The 21,169-nt window shown below is 37.3% G+C and overlaps 1 protein-coding gene across 2 annotated transcripts; it reads left to right on the top strand.

The window, feature by feature from the left end:
- Positions 1-6,777: 6,777 nt before the first annotated feature.
- LOC121728629 (proline-rich protein 12-like) lies at positions 6,778-18,342 on the top strand. Of its 2 annotated transcripts, XM_042116832.1 has the most exons (9): positions 6,778-7,108; positions 7,343-8,358; positions 10,057-10,845; positions 12,053-12,207; positions 13,768-13,905; positions 14,404-14,650; positions 15,213-15,478; positions 16,772-16,954; positions 17,689-18,342. In XM_042116832.1, the coding sequence occupies exons 2-9, from the start codon at positions 7,512-7,514 to the stop codon at positions 17,773-17,775; spliced, it is 2,712 nt and encodes a 903-aa protein (XP_041972766.1). In that variant the 5' UTR covers positions 6,778-7,108; positions 7,343-7,511; the 3' UTR covers positions 17,776-18,342. The 2 variants fall into 2 exon arrangements, with proteins under 2 accessions (XP_041972766.1, XP_041972765.1); XM_042116831.1 differs by having other exon boundaries at positions 7,343-10,845.
- The last annotated feature ends 2,827 nt before the right edge of the window (positions 18,343-21,169 follow it).

Raw genomic sequence — 21,169 nt, 5'->3', positions numbered from 1 at the left:
CTGCAGGCTCTGAAGATGACGAATTCTAGAGCCTTTCACACTAGCGACTTGCGAGCGAAAGGAGAGTGGGAGGGGCAACCAACGAATATTATCCACGAGTGGGCAACTGTTCTTGCATTCGGTAGAATGAACCAACAAGGCTTTAAATGAACGTGGGCGGGGGCGCTGCCGGTAAAGGACAAATATCAAAAATGGGGTTTTATTATGATTGCTATTGTATAGTCTGACTGGCGCCTTTTGCCTTTTTGGTGTTCTGTACCCAAAGAATAAAACGGGACTCTATCATTAATTATCAAAACTTGACTGTCTGTACGTACTAGGTACGTACTTCCGTCCGTCTGCTCATCTGTCTGTCTTCAGCGTGTCTCCACAGTCTCCACTCTCCAGGCTGTACTTACCTCAAAAACTGCGATATGTGGACAGTTAGATTTTCGCAAGTTGTATAGTCTGTCAAGAAAGTAAAGAAATTAAAAAGTGGCAACATCGTAGTGTCAAACAAATACCTAAAATAAATATGTAGGGGCCCAGAAACCAGGCATTAAGGTCCGTATCGGTCATAACCGTACACATCGGTCTCATAAACATCGAATCATCGCATGCAACAGCTAGTATGCCCTGTGGGCTGTGGCTTACCTTAAGAGGATACACCAGGGGCTAGAGAAATAAAAAAAAAGTACGTGTAATATCTATAGCTGTCTCCCTTACCTCAAGCCTATACCGCAGAACGCGATAGAGACAACTGTAGAAAATCCAGAAAATCATCGATTCGTTGTCCCCTGATTTCTTCTCCAAAACTTAACCGATTTAAGTACTTTTTTCATTAAAGATTAAAAAAGGCTTGAGCTGTGTTCCTATGTTTTGCTTTTTTTGTATAATTTAGCCAAATCTGTTTTCTGGGCGTTTGAACACAGCGAAAAATCTGGCCATTTTTTTGGGTTTTTGAACGTTCATATCTTATTTAATAATTAAATTATGAAAAAAAAGAAAACATAGGGACATTGTATTAGTGGCCGTAGATATTCAGGAAAAAAATTATAACTTTACTAGCATTATCCAGGGAGGAAACAGGGGACAACGTTTGTATGGAAAAAAGGCGGTGTGGACTCCTCTTAAGTAGATACCATTCGTTGCGCTTTAGTGGACGCTTTTGTATTTGTTTTTATACAGTGCTAATTAAGATCCGTTGTTTAGCTTCATTAGCTTCTCTCGACTAACTCGATAAATCGCACCAAGACCGCTAATAATAATGATAAAGTGACGATATGGTGACGATCCGACGATACAAAATTTTATATTCCCGCCCAATTCCCGCCTTTTACTTGTCACTGGCAATTTGCCTCATAAAGTTAATATATATAGTGCGTCAAGAAAGTCATGACAGGCGGGAAAATTTTCTAAACGTATTTCTCGCTTATAGCACAGTATAGCAATATGACATATCCCTACAGTAGTGAAACGAATGTACTTGCGCAGAGCAACGGAGGGGTACCCGCGGGGAAGCGGGCGGCGCGGGCCCGCGTATACAAACTCGCGGAGTTTGTATAGGTACCTGCGCGCACAGGGGTGACGTTGGCGCTTTGTCTATGAATTTTGTGTTGTAAAACGATAACTTATCTTATAAACAATGGGATATTATAATAAATGTTCAGTGTATGGATGTAAATCTGATTCAAAAAATAAAAAGGATTTAAATTTTCATAAATATCGGCTCACAGTTTACACTAATATTATTGTGTTGGCCTTGGCGGCATTTATTTGCATCTCTGTCTTATTAACCCCCGACCAAAAAGAGGGGTGTTATAAGTTTAACGTGTCTGTCTGTCGGTCTGTCTGTCTGTCTGTGGCATCGTAGCATCCAAACGGGTGGACTGATTTTGATCTAGTTTTGTTTTGTTTGAAAGCTGACATGATCGAGAGTGTTCTTAGCTATAGTTCATCATCATCAGCCTGCTCATTGCTGAAATATCACGGTTTATCTGGTTCGTGATAGGCCGACTAGCAACTTGCAGTCGTTTGATGGGTTTTATATTTTGCATCCTGGTTCGTGACACTTATGAATATATACATATTATTGGAAAGTTGACCTGGTGCTGCAGCGTCACCTGGTAATCAATAGGATACCCAACTCCTTACCAACTTAGAGCAGAGGTTTCGTGTTTGCAATTTTAATTGCGACAACCAGTTAGACGTTGATAAACAATAAATATTTGCATGCTGCTGCTGCAGCATCACCTGGATCTGTGGAGGTTTCATGTTTGGGCTCATATTGACGGCCTCATCCAAGAGGACATATTTTATAGATGGTAGGTATTGTTCCTGTTGATATGAATTATTCTGCACAAGTTTAAAAAGCATAAAATTAAATTAAATTAAGAAATTTTAAAAAATCCACGCCAAAAAACTTTAAAAAGTAATGAAATAATATTTATTGACTTTAAGTTTAAATAATTCCTAAGAGTAAAGTAATATTTTAGTCCATAATTGTTATCAAGGTGTGTCGGGGGACCGCTAATGTAGATGTTTGATTTCACATAACATTACAGTTTAAGGGTCAGTTCACAGCGACCCGAATCGAAAGAATCAGCGACTATTATGCCATTATGGCGACACAAAATGCAAGTCGCTGTTGTCGTAGTTTACTTGGCGGTCCTCCGACACACCATGATAACAATTATGGACTAAAATATTACTTTACTCTTAGGAATTATTTAAACTTTAAATATTATTTCATTACTTTTTAAAGTTTTTTGGCGGGAGTTTTTTTAAATTTCTTAATTTAATTTTATTGTTTACGTTGTAAGAAGTGTAACAAGGAAAGAAACAATAAAGAATAAATTAAAAATCTGTCAAATACCCTGTTACATACTAATTAGTACCTACCTAGCTAGGTACACACACCAAGTGTAACATTTTGTCCTTTGGACCGCCCTTACCGCGCACGTAATAAGAGTTTTGAATTGCTTCTGTTACACCTGACGTGTGATTAATTATTGGATATTTTATATATTCGAAATTTCGAATGCATCTTCATTATTTTAATCCTTCGATCGTGATTCGTGATTCGTGGATCCTTGGAAATCTATTGTTATTGTATTGTGTCTCGCTCACCGGTGGCTTGGTGGGTTAATTAAATTTTTAAATATAGAACTAAAATCATCTAAAAAAAAGTTTCACGTAAATATCTGGCAGTACGACATAATATGTAAATAGAACACGCTGATGAAACAGATTAAATGATAACATTTGCATTATAAGCACAATATTTTATTTTTATTTTATTTCCCGTTTCGTGGCAACCCTGGCATATCTGCTCGGTACCTGTCATCGGTGGCGGCATCGTGCGACATCAAAGGCGTTTCGTTACTGTAGGGACTAATGTGCTAATATTGCTATACTGTGCTTAAAGGGTGTATTTTTTTCTTTGTATTTTCACAGAGAACGCTTATTACATTTTTAATATTGTCACCATTGAGGTACTATAGAGAAATCCAAGAGTTTTGAAAAGTTCTGGAGAGGTACTAAGCAACTAAATAGTAAAGTAAGGCTGCCTATTAGTATAGAGGGGGTGCAGGATCCAATTAAGATTGCAAATTTATTTCGAGAGGTTTTTCAGGTGAAATCCCTGTTGCCGCTGGCTCTCCACACTGAGTGTCAAGTTCAGTCGGGCCCAGCGATTGGTTTCTCGGGTAAGGATGTGTCCAAGGTGATAAATGGCATGAAGAGGGGAAAATCGCCTGGTCACGACGGACTCAGTGTGGAGCACCTGCGGCACGCAGGCTTTCATCTGCAAAGAGTATTAGGAATGTTCTATACGTTTTGTATCCGGCACTCCTATTTGCCAGCAGACCTCATGAGAACTATTGTGGTCCCTATCGTAAAGAATGCTTCGGCGGATACGTCCAGTATGCGAAACTATAGACCCATTTCTCTTGCTACAATATTAGCAAAAGTTCTAGATGCGTTACTGGATACGTGTCTGAAGAAGTGTGATTCGATTGGGGACACACAATTTGGCTTTAGAGAGGGAGTGTCTACTGAGAGTGCCATACTATGTTTGAAACAGACCGTTGAGTACTATACCAAGCGGAAAACGCCGGTCTTTGCATGTTTCTTGGATTTGTCCAAGGCGTTTGATAGAGTATCGTATCGTATTAGAAGTTTTGTACAAAGTTAAGAAAACTTGGCGTATCAAATAACATAATTGGGCTATTGACGTATTGGTCTGGTAATCAACGGAACTGTGTTAGGTGGGGTAATTCACTCTCTGAGGTTTACTCCTTAGAGTGTGGGGTGAGACAAGGAGGAAAAACCTCGCCCCGATTATTTAATATTTATGTAAACCAGTTGATCGAGGAGCTCAGCAGTACTCATACTGGTTGTCATATTGATGGTGTATGTGTGAATAACTTAAGTTATGCTGATGATATGGTACTGCTGAGCCCCTCAATCAGTGGTCTTAACAGGCTGTTAAAAATTTGTGAGAGGTACGCTATTGAACACGGCTTAGAGTACATCAATGTTGGTAAGTGTGAGTACATGATATTTCAATGCAATAATAAGACTTTCATTCACCAAGAATGTCCACCACCTTTACTCAACGGAGTACCTCTGAGTCGTGTTACAAAATTTAAATACCTCGGTCACGTGGTGACAGATACTCTTAGTGATGAGGAGGATATTGAGAGGGAGCGCAGGGCGCTATCGGTCCGCGGTAATATGCTGGCACACAGGTTTGCCAGGTGTACAGCGCCTGTCAAGATAACGCTTTTTAAAGCATTTTGTCAGGTGTTTTACATCTGTGGTCTGTGGGCCAGCTTTACTCAACGGACCTATGGCGCCTTGCGGGTCCTTTACAATAACATATTCAGGTCTCTATTGCGGCTCCCTCGATACTGCAGTGCATCCGGGATGTTTGCCGATGCAGGAGTCGACGATTTCTATGCGATTATGCGGAAAAAGGTAGCGTCAGTGGTGCATAGAGTTCGGGAGAGCCGGAATACGGTCCTGAAGATGATAGCGGAGTGAATTGACTCTCCACTCCTTCGCAGACTAACTGAGCTACATGTCAGGGTAGCAAGATGAACTGATGAGCTGCATTGTGATTATTTGTTATTTCATAATTATTTTATTGTCAAAAATTATTTATAATATGGGCTTTTTTGGCTGAAAATAAATTATTTTATTTATTTATTTTATTTATTTATAGACTAGAGAGAGCCTTATATCGGTGTATAAGCGTCAAAAGCGTGTAATGTTATGTCCTACTTACTAGGACATAACAAAGGAGTAGGTCGGCATATTTCATGTAATAAAAGTGTTAATAAAGGTTTTTAGTAAACATTTATGCTAGATATTGTTGAGTTTGGTGGTTCCGCTATATAATAAACCATAAGAATAGTCAAAGAATGCCTCAAACACGTGGATTTAACATTAAATACGTAAGTTTTGAATAACGTTTTTTGGGCTTTTCAATCGGTATTTTTGTAAGCTAAAAAGATAATTTATAAGTTTATTATTCCCTTATTCGTGCTATATAAGGCATTAGTGCTAAAAATATCACATCAATTAATAATTTGGCTATAAAAATTGCATAGCTTTTTACGTGTGGTTACGGATTCTCATCACTTGAACTATAGTTAATCGATATCATTAACTAATTGACTTTCTTTCCTGTATGATAATGTGCTTCGAAATAATCGACAAATTATAGAAATATTGAAGAAAATAAACGCACAATATTTGTATGAAAATAAGCACAAAATGGCCACGCGAACACGGGCTAAGACTACATCTATACTATAATACTTAATCTGTGATTGTCACCATGCACATTTTTATCTCGATTAATTAATAAAGTTGGTCCTTCTCTTATTTTTTTATTTCATTTAACGTAGTTTAAATGTCATATTATGACATTCTCTTTGATTATTTTTTTTCTTATAATGGCACTTCGGCTATAACCATGGCCAGTGTCGAGTGTAATATTATGGCGGGAAAACAATATTCTTTAATACAATTTTTTCAATATTATCGTCAGGTCAGTCAGGTCTAAAGTCTAGTCAAAGTCTAAGCATAAAATCAAGAAGTCAAGTCGGTCGATTCAGTAAAGTGGTAGACGCTTTACTGAAACTTTCGATGGAGTTTTGGAGGAAACACAAAAGAGCACGTTTCTGGTTATTACATCATTTTCCCACACTTGTGCATGATAACGAATATCTAATGGTTAATATCCTACCAATATTACACATTAAAAACCCAGATAACACAATTTTAGGAAAATAATATTATAAAAACGCAACATCACCATTTCACATTCCCGGCAAAACTCCTTCTCTTTGATTTAAAAATTTTCCCGCCTGTCATGACTTTCTTGACAGACTGTAACTTTATGATTTGCCTTTTGCCTTCTATTTTTTGATGATTTTTTTGCCGCACCGTGCGTCAGCCGTCATGCGTCTCCGCCATCTCGTGCCTCATATCCGCATTTAAAAAAAAATGAGGATTTGTTTTCCATAGTTTTGGGCTTTGGCCATGCCATTCAGGAAAAATATAGAAAGAGAAATATTTTTGAATACATATTATATATTTACGTAGAACATGTACCAACAAATTAAAAATGTAATAAATTAGTAAAGTAGGATTTTTGTTCAAATTTTATTTTCAAAATAACAAAATTATTCAAAAGTATGAAGATATTGCATTGTCAAAAATTGGTAGTTTTGGTACAGAGAAAAAATAAAAACTTTTAAAAAGATGGCGCTGCTGTACTTGTTGTGCGGTCGTTCATTCGACATTCGACAAGTAAGATGGCGGCGATTAATGTGAAAGGCGAAACGTTGTCGTATTTTTACTTGTAAATAAAGAAATTGATCTTCTTGAGCACAATTATTCACAAAAAATAATCTGAAAAGTTAGTGGCAAGTGGTAACATTAATGTGAATAGTTGCGTAACATTGTAATTGATTATTTGTGGCTATTATATTCGCTTCTATACAAAACCGTCGCAACGAGCACTCGAAGAATCGAGGCCATATTTATGATGTTATCTGCCGTGTGAGCGTCCAATAAAAGCACATTGATGAATGATTATTTAAAACGAAGACAATGGGTATGTTTCTACAAGTAAATGCACACTTTTTGAAAAGGATTCTACATAAATAATTTTCTGCATTGTTCTGTCTCTCGACGCTACCATCATGGAGCGGCGCCTTATTTTTATTTACTTTGTTTTTATTTATTTCAAATGATATTAAGGACGTGTAATATTTTATGTTTCTTATCCTTCCTAATTCTTGTATCACTATACCATTTCAGCATTATAAATTATTTAATTCTTTTTCAGGCATGTTGACACTTCGAAAAATATAAAAATAAAATAATGAATGATTCTGCTGAGTGCTTACAATCGAATTGATGGTAAATAAAGACTCTAAGTGCATAAAAACTATGGATGAGAGTGTGGACATCTGTTAAAATATAATATATTCAAGTGAAACAACACGGAGGTGGTAATGGATCCAGTAGGACCATGGTCAGCATACGCTCAATACAATCGGTTAGCGGGCGTACAAGCTGGTGCTGCAAGTGGGGACTTTCATCACCATCTAGCAAGTGGTGGCTCTGGGCTCGGAAGTCAATCAGTGCCATCCACAACTAGCCAATTGTTATTACAGGCTGCACATACTACGGCTTCCTTAGCTGGGCAGCTAGGATCATCAACTGCTTCGCCTTTTAACCCAGGAGGATTCTTGTCACCACCAGCTGTAGGATATGATGCAGTATTCTCGCCACTTTTTCATCATGCAAACCCAAAACCGGCACATTACAGTTCTTCTTTACAAGCACAACATCGCCAAGTGATTGCCCAAGCACAAGCTGCAGCTGCATCAAAACAGACGTCCGTAGAGAGTGAGCTGTCTTCATTGAGAGAAAATTATTCTCACCAGACATTAGCAACTCAAGGAACATTTTTTGATCAATCTGCAACACCTGGAGGAGCAACAGGATTAAGTTGGCAAGGGAATAACCAGCTACCAAGTCCTTTTGGAATTCTGCCTCATGAAAGTGTTGTACCTTCGTCTCCAAGCCCAGCGACTACTAAATCATCAGCTACATATGAAAATTTTAATGCCCATTTTGCGGCAGCACAAACTCTAAACAACCACCTTAATTCTCAAATTGCAAGTTCAGCCAAACAATCTAACAGATCCGGATCACCGGCAACGGCATCAAAACAGCCAACATCGTCTTCATCATCCACCTTCTTTCAATCTCCTTCATTTGGAAACCAGAGTGATAATTATAGTTCAAGTAACTCAAAAAGTGGTCAGCTTTCATCACAGCAGGATTATGCTGGAAGTAAGTCTTATTCAAGTTCTGCAAGCTCTACTGCTCACACCCAACAATCATGTATTGTGTCAACTCCATCAGTGACCTCTTCCCCAACCCCACCAAGTAAAGATTATCGTTCTCCTTCCTCAACTTCTAGACCATCAGCATCCATTTATAATTCCCAGTCTCCGAAAAGCTCTGCAACCGAAAAGTCTTCTAGACCTATTATTAGTAGCAGTGGTTTTGTATCACCTACATCTAAACCACCACAAGTTCAAACTAAAGCCCAAAGTAAAATATACCCTGAACTATCTAATGAGCAAAGAAAAAGTTGTGATTCAAATCCAAGTGATAAGATTCAGCCCCAATCATCTCCAATAAGTTACTCAATAATGGACGCTCCTGGAAGACTAAACTATAATAGTAGTTCTTCTAGCACCAAGTCCAATAGAATCGGTGGGTCTCAGTATTCATCTTCTCAAAGCTCTAGTTTCAGACATTATCAAAGTGGAAATAATGTTGAAGCAGATTATCATGTGAGAGCAAAAAGCAGCTCAAGTACAGATACAGGCTACTCAAGTAGCAGTTCTCAAAATGGTCCAGATTGTGGGGTGGTTGTAGCAAGAAAACAAAGTCCGCTTCAGACTGCCCCGCAAACCTCTCCTATAGGTCATGGCTCTAGTCCTGCATATCCTGTGTACCACAGTCCAATGAATTCTATTAATTCACCACAGCAGCATGGAGATCACTATTCTAAACTTAATAGTGCAGCTCCAAGGTCACCTTTAGATGCCTCCGTTACGAGACCTCCATCTCAGAATAGTCAAGTAGCATACCCTTCAGTTATAACAAGAGCATTAGGTATTGAACAAGGTAAATCATTTAGTGAAAATAGGTTTGAACGTAATCAAAATCAGACTTCCAATCAAAGTTGTTGGGAGTCAGAGAGGCAAGCACCTAGAAAGTTTAGTTCTAGTAATTTTAGCAATAGTGCATCTGAAAGCAATACTCATAATAATGACAAACCTACACAAGCACAAACTTCAACTGAAAGAAGTATTACTGTAACTGAGAAACATTATTTTGATAGTAACAATGTAGCATTACAAGACCTTTCCAGTTGTCGCGGTGATCCAATGAGTATAGTAAAAAATCTGCAAAGCTTACAACAGAGCTGTCAATTACAGGATGTAAAAACCAGCAAAAACCCACCTCCAGTATCAAATTCTACTCCTACAAAATCTGTATCAAGGCGAAAAAGCACAGAGAAATCTTCTCATCCAAATATTAATGAGCTCTCAAATGCTGTAATGGCTGATTACTTTGCAAATAGAATTCCTCCACCAGCTCATAGTTCTACCACTAATCAACAACAAAATGGTACCTATTTCGACTTTGAAAGGTGGAATCTACCTCCACCCCCTCCAAAAATGTTTCCCGGCACATCTGCTTTTGGTTCTCAAGCTCCTCTACATGCAACAAATTTCGCTAACCAACACCAGGCTCTGGCTATGCAGCATGGGCATGCTTTAACCTATTTTCCACCTTTCCACTTGGGCCCCCATCCAGATTTCCAGTCCTCTGTGGAGTTAACACCTCTCTCCTCGTTTAGTGAAACTCCACCTTCGGCTTCCTCGTCATCATTTTCTACACCAGAAACTCGTGAAGAGGAACAGCCTAAGGTAGTAGTGCCTAATATAGAGGAAGAACTTGGTTTCCTTGCAGAACAACGGGGAAATACTGCATCAACGGTAGCACCCACTTCTCAGCAGCAGAGTATTAACAATACTGCACAAGACTCGAAAGTTATGGAAAAAAAATTCAATGTTCCGGTCACGGGCCCCGGTTCAGGTTTCATGGCTTCTTACCTTAAGTTTCTACAAGGCGAAAGAGACACGTCTCCGCCACCGGCCGGCCGAGGCGCTAGGAAATCCACTTGGTCGCGGTCTAACACCAATAGCAATACCAATACCAATAATAAACCATATACTCCTAACGAACACAATAAACCTCATTGCGAGGGAAACTCGCAACAAAATTCCAACGGCGCAATGGCTTCCACGAATGCATTGAGCTCAGGTATGTCATTGAATAGTCAAGTTATGAGTTCGTCTGCAAACATGAGTGCGATTGGTTTGTTGGGATCAAATCAGTTACATGGGACGCCGGCGAATCTTTTAGGTTCAAAGGGAGTAGATTTGGACGATCCAAGATACTACCATCTCAAAGATCGGAAAAGAAAATACGATGGTACAGATGAGTCCAGCTACGATCCAGACGAGGAAGCGAGGCGATTAAACAAGCCAGTGCTCAACGTCCCCACTACCCCCTTAAACGATAAAGGGAAAAAAGGTCGTACGACAAATCCGATCATGAGTAAGCCTACGCCTGCGGCCGTGGTGGCGCCTCAGCCGGCCGCGCCTAAGAAGCCAAGAGTGCCCATACCGCCGCCCGTGGCCGCTCTGCAGCCCACCCCACAGCAGCAATATTATTACCAACATCAACCCGAGGAAGGTGCGTTTAATTTATTAGATTTTCATTTGAGAAGTAGAGCGCGATGGTGAAGAACCAGCCCTGAAGCTTGTATGACAGGAGCAAGCTAGCTGCCGACTGGGCAGGTTGTGAAAACTTGTTACATTTTAACTGTGATATGTAAATTTTTATTAGATAAAATCTATTATTTACTGTAAATAATTTCTATATTGAGAAAATGTGATGTACGTATCTTAGTAGAGAGGGATATTTAGGTTAGTCTGTAACAAGATTTCACCCTTATGTTGATGACACATTGTTAGTGCCATTTTATGTATATTGTAAATTCTGTGACTCTTGTCATACTCGCTACTGAAGGGGTGCTACCAGTTATAATTCCAAATCGTGGTATATTTTTCTATGGGTCTAATACCAGTGGTGTCTGTTGTATATATAATTAAATTATGTATTGTAATTTTACAGTATTTGACTTTAGTTGGTTACTATAATGTACTCATGTACTTTGCTGTTAGACGAAAGTGATTTTTTTTATATTATAAGAAGAATACTATTGCATAATAAATACAGCTATACATTGTGTATAATGTATTATTAGAAGGCCGTGCCCTGAATATAAGTTTTGTATTTCTATTTAATTGTTATTTGTTTATGCACAACTGAATATTATATGTAAATACTTTTGTATAATAGGAAAGACTAAAATAAACGCGAGTATATTACTGATATATGTGTTAAATAATTTTAGTTTGTAATTATTCCTGGTAGCACCCCTCACTTCGCCAATAGGGATAACATGTCCATACAATATACTTGAAATATCTGTACAGTAACCTACCAGCCCGATACAGCATCGAAAGATTATTAAGTTTACATCAAGTGTACATGTTATCACGTTGGTGAATAACACATTTTATATCCTATTCCTTTTCCACTCCTTTCCGCTTTTTAACGTGCGTTTGTTGTCAAATATAAAATAGACTGGCAAGTGGCAGTAACAGCTTAAAAAGTACAGAACACATCAAAGGCATCCTATGAAGACTGTTGTTTTTTTTTGCTCATCAGTCGGAACTTTTTTGTGTCCCATACCTAGTGTGATTACCGATTATAGATAAATTTAAAAATATCTGCGCAAAAGGTAATATTATGTACATAATATTCTAATTCAATATTCTAAGAATACTTAAAATTTTGTAATAAGTAAACTAAAATGTATATTTTACTATTTTAGTTTCGGCACATGCAGCCGGATTAGGTTACGGCGTGTATGGATCGGACAACGACTCTAATTCAAACAGGAAATTGCACCACATAAAGTCCCATCAGCAAATATCAAGCACGGGCCAAATTGACAGCAACCGGCCGGTTGAAGAAATGCCGTATCAGGTATGTTGTGCTAGCAACATAACGTGTGGTAAAATAAATTGACATCTGGGCACATTATCTGTTTCCTGTCTGCATGTCTTTATACAAGCAGTACCTAGTAGGTAATCATAAATCATGTGTTCCAAAGGTCGTTAATTGATTTAACCACATCTTATAGATACAGAAACTATTTTTATTCATTTTAAGACTTTGCTGAATTGTATCAACATCATCTTTACCACGTGAAAGAGTAGAAACAAGAGCTTGATATCAGGAGTGTATAAACATTCTGAGAATTCTCTTGAATAAAATATAAAAAGAATTTGAATGAATAATGCAGTGTCTGGTTTTAGTTATTATACCTATGATAGTGTAAAGGCCGGCAACGCACCTGTAGCTCTTCTAATATTGCGAGTGTCCATGGGCGACGGTAGCTGCTTTCCATAAGATGACCCGTTTGCTTGTTTGCCCCCTTATTGTATAAAAAATATATAAATTCCTTTGTGAGTTTAAAATTCAAAGCCTTGTGTTCAAATAAAAGCACTGGATTTGGCAACATTATATAATAATAATTGAGACATATTGTGCAATTAATAGACTTTACATTATGTTTTTGCATAAGACATAAGTAAGTAGGTACATTCCCCTGTCCCAAATTCCAATAATATGTATTTTCATATTACTAGTGATCAAATTTAAATTAGATAAAAACGTATCAAAGTTTTTCTTATCTGCACTAACTAATCACAATTTGTAATTCTTTTTTTTAATTAATTCTTTATTTATTTTTCCTCACAAACAGTCTTATGAGCTAGATAACATTTTTAATCAGCATACCTAGGTCTGTGAGGAGCTGGTGTTTGTGTTAGGCCAAAGCCTGTGGTACAAATCACCAGGTCCCCAACCTCGGACAATACAGTGAGACAAATCAATAGTTACGGATACGGAATTATTAGAGACAAAGTAATGCGATTGAGATTGTAGGATCTTTATTGATCTCTAGGTAATCTTTGATCTACTGACCAGATTTGGTTTTCATAAACAATAGAAAGCTGTAACACTACATTTTACATTATTTTCTAGTGTTATTACCTAAACAAATAATTTAAAAAAATATATATCCACAGCCGAACATATAACCTCCTCGTTTTTTGGAAGTCGGTTAAAAAATAAGTACCCTTTAAACCCATTACCAGCTTGTCCGAAGCCTTAATTTATGCCGAACACTTAAGATTTGCCTCACTATGCGGAGCCGAAAAAAAGTGTACTTAGATACTAAATATTTTTTTTTATGTGTGTAAGTATCTATTTTATTCAAACAATCATACACTGCAGACAACAGTGTGTGTTTACTTCACCGTAGTAACCTCAAATACAACTAATTTGATTTGAATTTTAATTTACTACACTTATTCCGGTTTTATTTCATCACCAATATCAGTAGGTAAGGTGAATACGACCTTGCTTGACCCTAGATAATAGATACAACAATAGACTTCTGGATTCGACTTTTTGGAAAATTTAAAAAACATTATACATTAATTATTATTATCAGTTATATTTATTTATCATTATTTTCAGTCCGGAGAATTCGTAGCAATAAAAAGTGAATTGAATGAACTTTGGCCTGCTATATGGAGAGTAGATGGCAGGACGTTACTGCAAAAATATGAGCCATTCGAGGAGAATGGCAAAGTATTATACAGAAATATTTCAACGGTGAGTTAAGAAAATCGGGGAAGCAAAGGGGTATGAAGATTTTTGTATGGAGCCTGGCCGACCTACTGTCCGCTAAATGTGTTTTTTCGCATTCACGAATGTTTTTTTTTTCAAAAATGGATAGCTAACATCAATACAAACAAAAAACAATCTTGGAAAAAACCGCGTAAGGTGTCACATTTCGAAGATTTGAGCTGCCAAAGTTGCAATATCTTAAATTGGTAAAACTTTAGCATCTTCGAAATGTGACTCTTTACGTGGTTTTGTCTAAGATTATTTTTTGTTTGTATTGATGTTAGGTATCCATTTTTGAAAACAATATTCGTGAACGCGAAAAAACACATTTAGCGAAAGTAGGTCGGCCAAAATCTTCGTACCCCTTTGAAAGTAAAAAACTCAAAGTCGTAAAAATATATTTTGATTTTGTTGCACTGCTGAGTGCTTTATTTAACGTAGGAGCACGTTAAATATGATTAAGAAATTATTTGTTTTTTCCAGTATGCTGCGTGGAATCCGGAAAACAAGAAATTGTATACTCAAGTCCCTGTTAAAGTTCGATCACAATCGCATTTAGAAACAATTGTAGAATTAATAAGAAGCGAACTTCCACTCGACGATTGCAATTTCATCGAGAAGAGAATGCTGGAGACCCAAATGTACCAAGAAAATTTCGAAGTGTATATACAGACTCTCATCTCACACGCCTTAGATCCTAATTTCCTTACTGAAATATTCCAAGAAAAAGGTAAGATGAACAATATTATATTAAGCTGCTTACTGCTTAGCCTTATCTAATTTTAAGTTACTCCACGGTCACCTATATGTAATATCGATCGGGATGCAACTATCAAGGTAAGCATTAATATACATATAAAATTAATACAAAATCAAATTGGGAAACAGCTTAATAGTAAAAACTACACTTTGCTGAGTGCAGTAACCACTCATCAAATACTGTAGTGTCTGGGACACGATTTTAAATGTCATCATGTACAAGCTCATCCCGCATTCAAGCACCATAGTCGGCCTAGTCCAGAAGAATGAGCAGGTCAACGTCTGGGACTGGGATCTTGTTCTTGGGATCGAATCTGCACTCTCTGCGAGGGCGAACCAAAATTCTAACTTTGAGACGCACTCGTTCAAACCTACCCACTACGCCACGGATGCTCTAGCTTAACAATAATATTAATTAATTATTATAATCATTGTTTACTTGCAAAGAGTGTTGTATACAATAAGACCTTACAACAAGCTACAGTGACAAACACTCATAAGCATGCAATTGCCTAAGCCGTCTGACGTTTCAGATGAGTACTTCCTGTCCAACGTGAAGACCGTGGACGAGGTGACGGACAGCATGCGCGCGCGCGTGTCGTGCGGCGGGGCGGGGGGCGGGGCGCGCGCGCTGGACGGGGCGGCGGCGACGTGGCCGGGGCTGAGCGTCAGCGCCGCGGCGGGCACCTGCCGCGCCTGCGCCCGCCCCGCAGCCGCCCGCCTGCTGCTGTACGGCCAGCCCTACAACCCCGCCACGCTAGAACCTATTCAGCCGGACGCGAGACTCGCTTATGAAAAGGTATGGTTTTAGGACTCCCACAAAGCTGCGAATTCACATCGCCTTATCATTTTTAGTATGAGTTTTGTCCAGATATTTGTGATGCGATGCGAATTCGCCGTTTTGTATGGGAAATTATACTAATCAACATTAATTGTTAATTAATTCTGAAATTTAAAAATTTTTATTTCAATCAAAAGATAAAATCGAACTGGGTACGTTACTTTGACGTACCCAGAGTCATAGTCACACTCACAACTACGATATTTTTAGGGTTCCGTACTTCGTTGTCTGTCTGTCCGTCCGTCCATCCCTCTGTCTGTATGTCCGTCTGTGTGTCCGTCCGTCTGTCTGTGTCTGTCGCCAGGCTGTATCTCAAGAACCGCTATAACTAGACTTCTGAAATTTTCATAGATTTTGTATATCTGTTGCCGCTATAACAACAAATACTAAAAACAAAATAATATTAATATTCAAGGGGGGCTCCCATACAATAAACGTGATTTTTTGGGCATTTTTGCTCGTCAGCAATGATGATAAGAGGTAGGCACTTGAAATTTTCACAAAGGCCTTAAAAATGTGTACACTTTAATAATTAATAATAGTATTTAAATAAAATAAATAATTATGGGGGCTCCCATACAAAAAACACAATTTTTGTCGACCTAACGAATTATAATATTATTTACTACGCAGCCATGTAAAAGAACGGCCAACAGCAAATTACGAATTTTAGGACTTGCTTTCATTTTAGTTATGGCCTGTAGGTTATTTTTATAATATAACATAATATAACCTCCTCCTTTTTGGGAGTCGATTAAAATGGTTAATTTTATTTTTGTCAAGATGGCCCATTTCTAACATTTAGCGTTCGTGAAAGTGGAGCAGTGTAGCATTTTGTATCAAGACAATTTTATGCTACGAGAGATAAATAGATAGACAACACACACACACACACACACACACAGCGCGCACTTAAAATTAAAAATCTTGAATTAGTTTTATTATTAGATGCTCTTTTATTTGTTTTTCCAATATTATACCTGTGTTTTTTTTAATTAAATCTTAACTAAACTATATGTCTAAAAAAAGGAAAATATATTGGTGATCTGCAGGACAGGCTCAGCCTAGTGCAGGCGCCAAAGTTATACAATATGTGTAAAGTCCGTTATTTATTGTCTTCGAAAGTTCGTATACAACTGTATTGTACTCCTAGGTCATATACCAACACAATGTAACAGATACCTACTAAAAGTTTTTAAGTAAAGATTATTATTATTATTAATTTATTTTCATATGAATATTTAATTTCAGGACTTCCTCGTATGTTCGACGTGTTGCGGTAGAGTGCAGCTTTATTCCCGAATATCGCATCAGAAGTACCTAATGTACGCCGAGTGCAGCAAACGAGTAACCGAGAAGAGAATGCAGAACCCCAATAACGACACCACGGCCATACTCAATGAACTGTTAGCAGACGAAGTCTGGCTATCGCAGGTAATCTTTAAAACCTCTTTACTAAAAAAAATATTATTTAAAAGAATTGAAACCGACTTACATGATAAAGGGGGATATTAGATTATCATATATATTGGATCCGAGATCATTGAGTCAATGATATTGGATAATGTAATATAGACATATGATTCATTTCTTCCTTGATCATAGATTTTTGACATTTGCTGAGAGATTGGATCCAATACGGTCATAGAAATAGGTGTTGCCAGTTATTAATTATAAAAAAGAGTTTTTAATTTCTTGTTCGTTAATATGTTTCAAATAATGTAATGTAATTATTTTTCTAATAATATACTTGGATAATCTTGCTGAAATAACAAAAAACAAGCCATATTAAAACTTACGATGTCTTGTGAGTTGTGACAAATCGAATTCTCTGAGATCTAGTAACCCTGACGTCAATACCTGTCAGCGTTAGCGCTCTCCATTGGCTATTGAAACCACATATGACGTAAAATAGGATCAATGAAATATGATAATGTAATATGCAGATATGATCAAATGATCATATATATTGGATCCTATATATGATCATATAAATGATAATGTAATACGGGGGGTATTACATTATCAAGACTAAGACAATAATATTTCATATGAACTAAAAAGTATGAAATAATTATTACTCTACCTATAATAGTGCCCTTTTTGGAATTCCCTTTAACCTCGTCCTTGTCCTATACAATACTAATGGGGCACTCTAAACATTTCAGTTGTTCAGAGACGTCCGGCATTCTTGGGCGGAGGCGGAGTCCTGGGACCGGAAAATGCGGCAGGCCATGTCGCGCCAGATGATATAACATTCGCTCTAGTACCGGAGCCGCCCGGCCAAGTACTGACAATTTGAGTTAACACACGTGAATGTGACAAACGGAAGTTTGACCACGCATGAGCATTTCCTCCTTTATTGCAAGTTTCATCACAAGTTCTTTTAATTTTACGCTACATGAAGTATGAAACGGTGCCATTTCTGCCGGTGCAAGACTTTCAGTACGTAGTGCAGAATAATATTTTCGGTTTCGTTACTTGTTACCTGCCAGCCGTGCAGAGAAGAGATAAATATTACACGATTTTAGTTTCTATGGTCTATCCCGATTGCAAAGCAGCAGTCTTAAAATATAATTTTTACATGGTTGTCATACTTAAGTTAAGTTATGAAAATGCATATATAACATATAAATATTTTTAATCAATTTTGCATACCTCAAGGGAAACATTGCATAGCAGGCCTAATTTTTTTGTGTATTCAATGTCACACAACTTTGTCTGCGTTCCTTTACTAAACTAAACGTTACAGGATATCTTTATGGTTTACTAGGAATGATTTAGGGTATGTATAGAGTTCACTGTGAAAGTAGCTGCGCTGAAAGAGTAACTTTTTTATACTTTTGTAATATATATATAAGACACATATACATCCTAATAGTTGGGGAGGGAAAGAGGGGATTTCGGGAGTAGCTCGAGCGTGTCAGATTAAGCTTGCATAGACTTCCGACATGTGTCTAGTTATCATGGTATAGAAATCAAATTTCTCAGGTGGTGGGTATTTTTTTTTATATTGAAAATATGTCGTCGGATCTGTCAGATTAAAATAGGGGATGTTTAGTATACCCTAAAGAAGCTTTCATATGAAGCACTGGCGATTCAAAGGTTAGGTAAGCCTGTAGGGACATTTTAAATTAAAAAAAAAATAAAGCGTCATATTTTCTTAACTAATCTTCGCAGATATTTTATTTTGCTCTAAACTAAATGATTTAGTCCTCGTTGTCTAAAATATATTTATAATTTACCTAAATAAGCAATTTTATGAATATATTTTCCTTTTCAAAACCTTAAAATGGCTGCAGTTTCTGAACCCACCGCTAAAATAAAAAAACAATCTTATTATTTTTTTATCAGCTTTACCTAATGTACAAAGCTCTCCATGACGCTCAAGTGACTACAAAAATAGCACCCTCCCCTCCTCTACTATAACGTATTATCATTTAGTTTTGTTACACCTGTCGAATTTTTTTAAATTAATTATTTGTGTCTAAGATGCAATGTATTATATTATTATGTTATGATTTATTACGTCATAACACCTTTCACTTCTTTAAGCTTACGCCAAACGTACGCGAACAGGCGTCTGCGAAGCGGAGCGTCGAGTTGTCAAATGTGTTTTTTGTATACAAAACACACATTTGACAACTTGACGTTCCGCTTCGCAGACGCCTGTTCGCATAGGTTTGGCCTAAGCTTTAATATAATCCAAGCGGAGAAAAAAAATTGTTTATTAAAATGTGAACAATAATTTTAAAACCTTCTTGAAATATTGTAATAGTGTTTAGACCTCAAATGTTTTGTGATCATTATTTTTAAATGTATTATATTATTACGAGTAGCTCTTTTTATTTTAAATTAAAATATTTTGTATCCATTTCTACATATTTTGATAGTTTTATCACAAAAAGTTTCGATTCCTGCGTAAAAACTAATTCCCGAACGAAGTTGCGAGCTTGAACATCTAGTGACCAGTTTTTGAGAAAGTGTTTGTAAAAAAAAAATTTAACGCGGGTGGACTCTCTCTTTAAAATATTACTGTTTGCTTATAAAGCAAGTGTGGGAAAAATATATAAATTATAATTTTATATACTTACTTGTCAATGTATGTAGATTTACTGTCGCCGGCATACAACTACCTACTTGAAATTACTATTTTGTGAATGTTCAAAATTGCGGCAACCGTATTTTACCTTATTTCTGTGATTATGCAATTTCAAAAAATATACCGTATTTTTCTCAATAGTCAAAATAGATACTATGTTATTCTGTTTTTTTTGTATTTAAGTTAAGCGACTACAATCACACGTTAAGGGTCACAGACCGTACTGTCAGTTCACATATCAACTCTAAAAGGGATCATCACCGTATCGCCTCGAGCCGTTCAGTATTGTTTGTATTAAACTACTTACTGCAACGCACATTACCCTTTTTTTATGCAAGAAGGGGGCAAACGAGCAAACGGGTCACCTGATGGATGCAACTTCCGTCGCCCATGGACACTCGCAGCATCAGAAGAGCTGCAGGTGCGTTGCCGGCCTTTTAAGAGGGAATAGGGTACTAGGGGAGGGTAGGGATGGGAAGGGAATAGGGGAGGATAGGGAAGGGAATTGGGCCTCCGGTAAACTCACTCACTCGGCGAAACACAGCGCTGTTTCACGCCGGTTTTCTGTGAGAACGTGTTATTTCCCCGGTCGAGCCAGCCCATTCGTGCCGAAGCATAGCTCTCGGAATCGTAACGTAAATGCCTCTCCTCGGACTCCGAACGGCGATGCGATGCGTGGTCAACTTGCAGTCCCCGCGCTTACGGCTCGTTATCCCCGCGCTCACGACTAGAGAATCGTAAGCGCGGGTACAACGAGCCGTAAGCGTAACTTTCCAAGTTGATATGTGAGCTGACCTTAAAATAAGGAAGGAAGGAATATTGGCTACTTCATAAAATATCTAAAAATCTAGCAAAAGTTTTAAAACAGTAAATCCCCGAGAATGATAGTTTATGGTCTTTGATAAGTATAATTTCTGGATTTCTTTGTTCTGTATCTGTTAATACTAGAAAATAAAATGTGGCTTTGCGTCTTCGAGATTTTTAGATATTTCCTAAAAATTAAAATAGTCAATATACCTATACCATGCGGATGTATGTATTACACAAATTTCTTTAACAAAAATATTACCAGTATTTACCTAACGTCAAAAACAGGTGAAAGTACCTCTAAAAGAATAATAATATAATAAATATTATGTACTTTATGGATGATTTATTTTCGTTTCAGTTTAATTACTTATTCACTACGATGGCTCAGCGAACCAAAGTGGATCTTGGCCTCTGACACGAGTTATGTTTAATTACTGCTTAATAATTATTTTTACGTCGATTTTGCAAAACCAAGCTTTTTAAGTTAGAAACAAGATAAGAGTAGTAAGGTAAGAAACAAACGTAAACCAAGAGCTAATTTTTCTGAGACGAAATAATCACCCATAACTTAGACACCGTCATAAATATCTCTAGAAATCTCATATAGAAGTAATATTACATTCCTAAGCGGCCTTTTGAATGTTTTATGATAGTTGAAACATACTAACTTAAGTAATGTTTAGTCCGTAAATGGAAAAACGTATCATCTTCTACAAATGAACAAAATAATAATTGAT

This window comes from Aricia agestis, chromosome 7, assembly GCF_905147365.1.
Source record: "Aricia agestis chromosome 7, ilAriAges1.1, whole genome shotgun sequence".
NCBI classification, from domain to species: domain Eukaryota; kingdom Metazoa; phylum Arthropoda; class Insecta; order Lepidoptera; family Lycaenidae; genus Aricia; species Aricia agestis.
This window is presented reverse-complemented; position numbering and strand designations above follow the sequence as displayed.